Raw genomic sequence first — 10,887 nt, 5'->3', positions numbered from 1 at the left:
ATATATGCCTTTCTTATAATTTTATGAATGTACATCATTTGTATAAGGAAAACGGAAATAAAATTTCATATTTTTTTAAATAAAAAAAAAAAAAAACCCGATAAATTCTGTTTCAGACGAGTTAAGAAAACATATCCATAAAGAGTACTGTACATTATTTCTAACCGGAATGGCAATTGTCGTTTGAAAAACCTGTGACCGAACTTGTCGAAGAATATTTATTGAAACGGTTTTGTGTATTAGTTAATCTCCCTGACATGGTATGCTCTTGTCCGTATAAAACCAGATATCAATACGTCATTTCGGTAAAGAAAACAACGATACTAGTATAGTAATGTTGGAAATTATCTTTCGTGTTATCAGAAAAATTTAAGTATTAAGAGGAGAAAAGACAAAAACGTTTGCTGCAAAATTCGAAGTATTTTAGATTTAAATTACTTAAATACATTTAAAAATCCACATATGATTCAGCCTTCTAGATGAGTAAACGTGATACAATCTTGATATGACCATTTTGACACAGATGTCAAAGAGTCTCAAAGAGGCTTGGCTAACCGAACTTAGACCTGTCTAATTTTCGTATCTAATAAAGGGATGTTATGTATATTTGTTAATATTATTAATCCAATATTTTTAAGGATTTGTGATTTGTTAAAACTTTATCACATGTACATTTGCATTCACTCAGTTTGCACGCCAAAATGGTTTTGTTAAGCTTCTCATAGGTAAAAAACAGCATATTGCACAGGGCATACAGCATGTTACTAAAAATACATTCTAGAAATCCCCAATTTTACATTGTTCATGTAATTGTTGTTGATCAATAATACAACAATTGTAGCCTTTGGCTGAGGTCAATACGATGTTATATCGACCTCGGACTTCGTCCTCGATCAATATGCTTCTCTTATGTCGATATAACCTCGTATCGACCTCATACAAAGTCTATAATTGTATATTGATTGGATTTTACAACATAGACAAGGACAAAAAAGACTTGTTATTCAAATGTTTCTCCTTCTGGGTAATTGTAATTTCCAGTTATATCGTTACTTGCGTCTGGAATACACAATTTATGGTCGGGATATCACCAGCCGAGTAGTCAGCACTTGTGTGTTGACATGAAATATTATTTATTGTTTATTTTCTGTAATTTACTGATTACTATCATTCTAATCATTCAATAATCTCGTGTTTTTCTATCCCTGGCTAGCTAACTATCTTAGCCATTTGTCATAATTTTTCGGTATTTTAGTTGTCGAAGCTCTTTAACATTACACTTGATCTAGACTTTCAACCGTTTTTGATTCAAACGCCACTGCTGAGTCTCGTGTAGACGAAACTCGCATCTGACGTACCAAATTATAAGCCTGGTATATTGGATGAGTCAACTTTGATTGCAATGATGTCAGGCTTATCATTTGATACGCAAGAAACGCGTATATATGATGATATACATGGAATTCTTTTTTAATGCTATGACATAGATGTCAAACAGACACGTGTGCTTTCAGAATTGCTGTATTGAAGACCATTACCCATATTGATAGCATTTAAAACCTTTGTAAACTAAGTCGGAAGACAAGACGCCTTTCGTGTGAATTCTTTGTAAGTAGGTGGCGTACAGATGGCATACAGTTTAGGTGGCGTATATATAGCATAAAGTGTAGGTGGTGTACAGATGGCATGCAGTTTAGGTGGCGTATAGATGGCATTCAATTTAGGTGGCATAAATATGGCCAGTTTGTACATCAACGTTAACTACAACGTACTGTTACAATAAATCACATTCAAAAAATCTCAACATGCACTTAAAAGGGTATCAATTTTCTAAATTTTATGACTGGTATTGCGGTTTTAGTATTTTGTATAGTGTTTTTGGACATCCTAATCTTCGGTTTGTTATTCTTTTTGACCGTGGTGTCGTCTGCTTTTTTTCGACTGATGGTTTATTCAGATCACGATATATTCTAGATAATTGGGGTTGTTTAGACGTCACTGAGACAGTTATCTCAAAAATCAAAAATAATTCGAAAAAGACCCTTGTAATGCAAGTCTGTCCAGAAATAAAACATGTTTGAACATACAATGTTTGACATGTTATGCGATATTTTTATGTCAATCCTTGATCTTTATTCATTAAAGTTTCTTTGTATTACCAAGCAAACTGAATCGGATGTCTTAAATAACCAATAAAAGTACCAACATAGTCAAAACATGTCCCAAAATACACCGAAAAATCGTGCTCCCACTATGAATTTTTGCAGAAAATAATAACCACAGGGAATGTTAATTGTTAACTGTATCACTTTATTGTTTAAGATCAGTTGAAATATAGAAATACAAACTTGAAGTACACTTTATTCATACTTAACAGCCATGAATGTCTTGGAAAGGATACGATTCTAGATTCGGCGTTTCACATTCATGGATAGATGACTTATCGACACTAGAATTCGATTTATCTTTGATTGATGCAGGAATCTTGACGATTGTTTCTTCAGCTTTAGTATTTTGCGGTGACTTTAGAATAGTATTATCATCGTTCGTATCTTTTGTTAAGGTTCTTTGTGATGACTTTAAAATTGAGTGGGTATTTGTAGTACCTTTTGATATTGGGTTAGATCCATGAGATTTTAAAACTGGTCCGGTGTTGCATTCAACAAATAATTTTGGAGCTGTTTCTTTATGTTCATCCAATGTTGACGACTTTAAATGGGTTTCATCGTCTTCTAAAATATTTCGGTCTTCAATTTTTTGAATATTTAGAGACTTTAGAACATAGTCGTCACATTCCATTAGCTCTGACAGTTTTGGAACATTGTCGTATTTTTCAATAACTGACCTTTTGCATGTTTTACCACAAAAAGCTGATGTATCCTCATCTGAAAAATATTTGACTGATGTCTTTGACTTTTGAATGGTCGATTCATAAAATTCATTTGTTAGCTTTTTCTTCACCTTGGAAAACCTTGTTTGTTCTATCAGAGATTCTGGAAAAACTCTCGTCCAAGTGATTGGCTGTTTAACAGATTTAAGACTCGTTTTATCGTTATATTCATTTTCATCTGTTCCAAATATAAATGTGTTAAACGTTGATTCGGCATTATTAATTTCATAAAGAATAGGATTACTTGGTACACCTTTAATTAGGGGAAACATTTGCAATTCTGTAGGAATATTGAAAATCTCAGATTCTGATGGTAGAAATTGATTTTTGTCAGTTTTGAAGTATGTGGCATATTGTTTAATGAATTGTGTTTCGCCATATTCACCTTCTTCGCCTATTTTTATTGCCATATTAAGAAAAAAAGAAACTGTATCAATATATCCATCATTCCGTTCAAGTTCCGCAACTCTAGCTTTAGCAACGTAATACATGATTTTTCTACGCGATTCAATCGTTTCCCAAAGACGATCAAGTTCAGCAAGCATTAGTTTTGCTCTCCTCATACTGTGTTTATCGATTGTTATTCCAGATATAGGATCACCTCTGAAACTTAATCCTAACAAACAATATATAATTCGTATTATGAAAAGACGCATCCAAAACTCTCTTATCGATTCTTCTTCTTCGTCAACACTTTGAAGTCCTAGTTCTGCAATATGAATGACCTTGTCACGTAGGTTTTTAGTAGGGTATTTCTCATAACGGCAAAGAAGGTTAAAAGCATATATGTAAAGCAAGTTAGAGATTTCCACACAACGACCTACAAGAAGAGATGTACAAATAGCACTTTGCAAATGCTCTTCCTCAACATCATGCTTACCTTCAAGTGCGTATCTTATAGCTAATCGTGATTGATAAGATAAGTGTGTTATGCTTGAGTTAGTTGTTTTTGGAATTAGTCTTTGTAGTTCTATCATTAAACTACTAAGAAAACTATTTTTAGTATATAACATTAAATGAGAATCTATTTCTGCCAGAAGACATGCTGCATATTTATCAGCAATCCCTCTTTTAACGGTATCATCATCAATACTCTGGCATCTCTCTAATTGCACCTTATATTTCTGAGATTCTTCATGACAATATTTTCGTGGATTTATAAATGCATTGTTATGAGTGTTAATTTTGAAGTTCATAAATAATCTTTGTGCAAATCGATGACTTGAGTTTCCTGTTTTGGTTCTATGAATACGGAAAATTTGTTTTTGTTGTGGTGTTGCAATCCTTACTTTTTGGCTCATTTCTATAGCCATGTCCCTGTATCCGTTGACAAGTAACAATTCCAACAAAGATTGAAGTTTGCATTTTTCAGTTATCAACAGATATAATGCGTCCCAAATGTACTGTCTATCAGAATACGTTTGCAATATATTATATAACTGTTTTCTTTGATTTGCAGAAAAGTGACCTACTTGGTATAATCCGTCCACCACTATTATTGGATCAACGTATTTTAGTAAAGTTTGTCTGTAGTTACAAATGATTTGTTTTTCGCACGTATTCATTTCTTCAGTTTTATGTTAGCCCTAACCTGGCATCCTAAAACAACAAAAACATCTAATATACAATAAGATTCAAATTTATCATTAAAAATCAAGCAAAAAAGAAAAGGAAAAGTGACAATTCTTTAGGGTAGATAGAGTGCAAATATGTCTTAGTAATAACTCTAAAACACTTAAAATTTCATCTTTTAAGCATGTGGAACTGACCTTCATAATCCTGACGTAGTACAAGCACTTTTCTTGGGAATATGGGGTATTTTGACTCGATTTTTAAAGAGAAAAACACATCCATGTGTGCAACATTCTTTTAAAGTGCAAATATTTGAAAATTATTCTCGTTATACATGTGTACCTTTGATCCTACTTGACTAAACTATTTCACTTTTTCATTAGTTATTATTTGAATAAAAGTATCTTAAAAGTCTTAAGTCCATCAATTATTAGTTTCAGAAATTGTTGAACGCGATCTCGAAGTACATAAACGGAAAGGGTCTCAATAGAACAGTCAAGTAAGATCACAGGGGTATGATTGGAACAAAATGGGTTGTTTATTAATTACAAAATGAAAAAGTTTTTCCCAGAAAAATGAATTTAAAGATAACTGTTCTGTTCTGAAAGGTTTCTTTGATTTCATATATTAACTTATTATTCAGAAGACATACAAATATGTGCAATAATGCTGACATCTTGAAAAATAAAAAAGTATCCGTCCTTTACCTTAGGTGACGACTGGGCAAAACAAGATAGTACAGACGATATGCTTATTAAAAATTATTATAAAATTATTTTTATCGTTAATGTCCCTCCACTAGGAACATGTTTTTGAAATTACAAAATGAAACTACTCAACAGAATATAAATTCAAAGGTATATTGCATACGCATGCAAAAAACGAATGGAGATAGCAAAATTGGAAAATGATCATTGACCATGGCTTTTTAGAATTACAGCTTTGATGTAAGTGTAGGTTTTATCTTTTGTCCGAAATAAACATTTAAAAAACCAATGTAACACTTCAAAATTTAGCGTTCAGTTTAGGACATTGGTCCTGGAATAATTGACACATCTGATTCAGTACCTGTGAAACAATATTTATGTCATATTCACAATATCAAGATATTTTTAGTCTGCATGACATCGGAAAATTTTGTCCTCAACATCAGTAAAATTGAATTTTCTTTCAAAAGTCGTCAATAATGTATATATCTATAAAAGTTTTTAAGAACTGCAAAACAAACAAAGACAAATTTATCTTAAACAATAAATCAAATGCAATACATTATTTTTTGTAAACAACAAGACAGTGTAATGTGTGAAAATGTGTATGACATATCGTACTAAATATATCATGTTCTACAAACACCAAATACGTGTTTATATTTTTGATGACATCATTCTTATGTGATAGTTTTATTTGTTTACTATTCAATTCGATATTTTACCTGAGATTACGTGTTAGTTGAGAGAACATTCGGGTATTATATTAAATGTTGATGAGAAAACAGTCATTATTTTTAATTTTTTTTCTCTACTCTAAAACATTGGCGTTTTGTTTTTACGTTGTTAACGCGTTTTCACTTAAGAATTAATTTTCAAATATCTTTATGTGTTCCCCTTTTTGTATTCTGTACATCAACAGGTTGAAATAATTATCTAAAACCAAATATAAACACATCAAAACCAAGAAAGATGCACACATTAATAAGTAATGATTTCATATATACAAGACTAGTCGTGAACGAATTATACAACAATATGTTTTAGCATTTGGGAATGGGACTATGGCTTTTAATAAACGAGTTATGGATATAGTGCACACAATTTTGTTTGTAGGAAGTTCCTTATTTTAATTTAAACAGAGTGCCATATATATATGTTCGCCTTCATTAGTGACGGAGATCTTTCTGTTTGAAACAATTTTTAATTATTTAATTAAAACATGTATTTGATTATCGTTACTTTTAATAGTATCATCAGTGTACTTACATATATGCAAAGATGTCCATTCCTCTAAAAAACAAAAGAAATTAAAATCTCTCTACTCACAGGATATATTGACCTTTAATTGCACATGTTTATCTATAGAGAAAACACGACAACCGGAAACATTGCCTACTTGAATACACTGATGATGTTACCTAATTGTGTCGACTATACCAAATATAAAATTACTGTTTTTAACTCAACTTACCTAATCGAATTCCACAGAATTTTAAACTGTTGCTCTAGTCCAAAATATTTAAAGTACAGATTTAATACATATGCATTTCCTCATTTGAAAAAAGACTGCCTCAGGTCACATGAGATTTTAACGTTCAAAATCACATGGAAACAATTAGGATGACACTTACAAATATTTTTATTTATTTGCATGTTTAACATATTCATTTTAGACACACATTTCGTGGAAAAGACACAACTTTAGATTACAACAACTAACTTTTTTTAAGATTCATTCTTTGTAAGTAAAAAGTTTATAAGAATTATATGTTTGTTTACTGTTAATTTTGCCACACCAAATATGTTTTATATATAGCTTATGATATTGATAATATTTCTTATGTTACACTATAGTACCTAAACATCATATTTAAGACACTCGTTAGAATTGCAATTGTGATATTATGGGCTTACCGTTGTTCTGGACACTTTATAACATATATATCTGTGATGGTGTCTTAACACAGATCATAAAATATTAAAAAACAATTGGGATATGCAAGGGATTGGTGCAAGATGAAATAGACGTAAATTGCATGTACTCTTCACAGATCTGTGCTGGTTTTAGTTTCCACAGCTGATTCATACCGCCCCTAAAATAGGTAGATTCACAACAACTTTGAAGCACAGCTTTGATTTCGGATAAAATTGATGCTAATAATTTAGAACGAGGTTAGGTGGAACACTTAGATGACCCAGCAATATAACGTTGTTCGATTGACACTTTAGGTATCCAATGCAGTGTTCTTCTTGTACTTTCGTTATTTTGTTGTCAACATGTTTGATACCGCTGTGTTAGAGTTAACTTCTTTTTATGAACGGATTTGTATTGTACGTTCTTTTATTGAAATTATATTTGGATTGGATTGGATGTAGTATTCGCAAAACTAGCATAATCACGCCACATGTTGATGTGGTTGTGCAAAGTCAGGAACATCTTCAGTGTATACCTTTAATTATAATATGTCGTAATGATGGTGTAGATGACGTATGTGTATGTTGATTTTTAGATGCTTTTTAAATAATTTTTTTACCGTTGGGTTGTTGTCTTAACTACTTTTAGACACAACATGGAACTTTTTTTTATTAATAATTTAAAACAAAAATCGAAAATCGTTATGGTTCTTTGAAATTCGACGGTTCTGCTTTTCCCATTTTTACGTTTACTCCTGGTCATGTAAGCATTTCTGTTTGCATCAAAACGTGATATTGCCTTTGGAATATCATTCGTTTCATTGTATGCATTCAGTGTTAATGAAGCGAATTTATTTTACGAGTATGTACTCATTTATGGACTATACCTTTATGATAGTTCTTCAAACATCTGGACTTTTCCGTCTGATCCAAAGCAATTCAATATTTGCGAGGAGTGTAATCGTAGTCTGGACTGCAGTGCTTCTAAAGGTTGCCCAGATATAGAGTTGTCTGATGAATATAATAGTGTTAATTCAGTAGTCAACACTTCTTTGCTGACATGATATACCTTTGATATGGTCTTATTTATAAATTTACTGTTCACAACACTATGAGTTGTTCGAAATAATAAAGAATTTTTACACAAGGAATGGATTACCTTAGCTGTATTTGTCAAAATATTTCGGAATTTGGGTTTACAATGCCCTTTAAGTTCGTACTTGATTTGGTCTTTAAACTTTTTTTTTCGAGCATCACTGATGATACTTCTGTAGACAAAACGCGCGTCTGGCGTACACAAATATAACATGGTATCTTTGATGAGTTTCACAACCCTGGGTTGATGTCACTGCCTGTGGACACTTTTTTGTAAGTTTTGTTTTCGGTAAGCTGGCGTTTTATTGCTTTTTTTGGCTAGATATTCAGATTGTTTTCTTTATTCACTATGACATCGTGATTGTTTACCTTTTCTTCAAATTCCCGTTGTGACTCCGGAACATGTCCTCCGCCTATCTATCTTTTTTTCATTTAAACTATTTGTTATTCAACGAATTAAATCATGCATTTATGATTTCACACTCGGTTTTTGGTGGGGTTCATGTTGCTCAGTCTTAAGTTTTCTATATTGTGTTTTTTTTCTGTCTTACAACAGGTTTGCCGGTACTGTTGTACGCCGAAACTTTCTAAATTGAAAAATGGGGAATAACGTAAGTTACGAGGAGATCACCCCCGGTTTTTGGTGGGGTTCGTGTTGCCCAGTCTTTAGTTTTCATTTTCATGTGTACATTTTGTCCATTCGTCATTTTTCGTTTTTTGCCGTGGCGTTGTCAGTTTGATTTCGAATTATGAGTTTGAATATCTCTTTGGTATCTTTTGCCTCTCTTTTACGAGTAGCGTCTTCCCCCAAATGAACTTAAGGGATTTAATGAAATAGCATGATAACCAATTTGTAAGTTGCGCCACCATTTAAGACTACCTTGCTAGAGTACTAGCAACTGCTAACAGAAGAAAAATCGAAACCATCAGAGGTGAAAAGCATGTAAGTACATTTAAGAGCTTCTCCAAAATTCAGTTATTCTATTCATTGAGAAATAATAAATTTTATTTATCAACATCATAGCATATTCACGAATTTAGGATTCTTGTAGATATAACAACATTGTTCGCTATGTGAAATATTCTGCATTTCATGAACATTAAACTACAATAAAAATGGCAATAAATTGTTAAGAACTGACATATTGATGAAAATTTATCTTCACCAATCCCGTGTTTTCCATGTTGAAAATAATGGTTACTTAAGATACGCTCATCTGCTTTCCACAAGTGAAAGAGGATCAATAAAGAAGCAAAATTGCTTTTTTGTCAGTAATGACTTACATGGTTATGAATACCAACAAGGTTATTTATTTAGTGAGAAAAATAATACAATATAGCATGTATTAGTTTTTAGAAATATTGTAAAATGAGAAAAAAGGAATGTAAATTAAATTCATATTTTGACGATGTATCCAAGTCCTATACTTCGTCCTCTTCACATTCCGATTATCGTGCTATCATTAATTGGGCCGTCGAACACAGTAAGTTCATTTAGAATAATGGCACTTAAATCGACGCGTCGTTTTATGTATTTGTGTTGCTCAAGATGATCGAGTTCCGATTTTTTAGACACATGCGCTACAGGTATGACCTACTCTTTCGACATTGATATATTAAAACAAATAAAAAAGACCATAAAACAAAGCATTCATATAGTTTTCTTTTAATTGATTCTTGTATCTGTCTTTCCTGTTGCTTCATTCCATTTATTTGCGAAAAATATTTTCTCAGCTGCATAATCATTATGTTTTCCTTGGCTATAACATTGCTTTTTCATATCTTCAATAGTGACTGTTTATCACAGCACACGCATAGCATACGATGGAAAGTTTAATTTCATAATGATTCTAATAGATTGAACACCACCACCTCAAAAATTCCAGACAGGCATGATAGCGAGAACTAATATTCAAGTTCCCCTGTGACTTCATCCCTTCGTCATGTTACACCTCATCATTCTGTCTTATCACTAGTTATATTCGGAAAATTAATTTAATATAAAATGTTATTGTTTTATTGTAATAAAAACCAAATTGCAAAACATCAAAATATAATTGTATGTAAACTGTCGTTTAAATGTTGTCATTTGTCTTATATATTTTTCAAACTATGGTTAAATTCCTATAAACGTTATATGCAAAATCAAAATTAGAATACAGCAATGTTAAAATATACAGGAAATACACAACAATGAGTAACTACGAGTAAAAGCACTTATGAACACCCCCACCCTAAAAAACCAATAGAGATGTCGGATATTTGTTAAATAAATAAATTTTATACTTTCAAAGGCTGTTTAACAAATCATTTAATATATAAAAAAATATGTGGTATGATTACCAATAAAACGATTATCCAACAAATGACGTCGGTGTAATCAACTATAGGTCACCAAACAGCCTTCAACAATTAGCAAAACCCATACTCTGTAGTCAGCTCTAAAAGGCCTCGACATTACAAAATGGGAATCTATAAAAGGTCTCGACATGACAAAATGGGAAACAATTTAAACGAGAAGACCAAAGGCATGATTAATGTACAAAAGAATTAACGAAAATCAAATATGACAGACAGCACAGCAACCAACGACAACCAATGAATTACAGGCGTCAAACCTGGAATAGGAACAAAAAGAATGTGGCGGGATTAAACCTGTTAATGAGCGCTCAGTCCTCCCCTTACCCATGACAGTGGTGTTACAGC

The 10,887-nt window shown here is 32.0% G+C and overlaps 1 protein-coding gene across 2 annotated transcripts; it reads right to left on the bottom strand.

Moving 5' to 3' along the window:
• Window positions 1–2,289: 2,289 nt before the first annotated feature.
• LOC127737978 (uncharacterized) lies at window positions 2,290–6,749 on the bottom strand. Of its 2 annotated transcripts, none has more exons than XM_052248948.1 (2): window positions 6,644–6,749; window positions 2,290–4,489 (listed from the first exon to the last, which is right to left on the bottom strand). In XM_052248948.1, the coding sequence occupies exon 2, from the start codon at window positions 4,453–4,455 to the stop codon at window positions 2,371–2,373; it is 2,085 nt and encodes a 694-aa protein (XP_052104908.1). In that variant the 5' UTR covers window positions 4,456–4,489; window positions 6,644–6,749; the 3' UTR covers window positions 2,290–2,370. The 2 variants fall into 2 exon arrangements, with proteins under 2 accessions (XP_052104908.1, XP_052104907.1); XM_052248947.1 differs by lacking the exon at window positions 6,644–6,749 and adding an exon at window positions 6,439–6,583.
• Between the last annotated feature and the right edge of the window lie 4,138 nt (window positions 6,750–10,887).

Source organism: Mytilus californianus, unplaced genomic scaffold, assembly GCF_021869535.1.
Source record: "Mytilus californianus isolate M0D057914Y unplaced genomic scaffold, xbMytCali1.0.p SCAF_4, whole genome shotgun sequence".
Classification (NCBI taxonomy): domain Eukaryota; kingdom Metazoa; phylum Mollusca; class Bivalvia; order Mytilida; family Mytilidae; genus Mytilus; species Mytilus californianus.
The sequence above is the reverse complement of the archived record's forward strand: the minus strand, read 5'-3'. Positions and strand labels throughout refer to the sequence as shown.

Excerpts from the sequence above, each read along its gene's own strand:
- LOC127737978 (XM_052248948.1), bottom strand. The coding sequence starts at position 4,455 with ATGAATACGTGCGAAAAACAAATCATTTGTAACTACAGACAAACTTTA.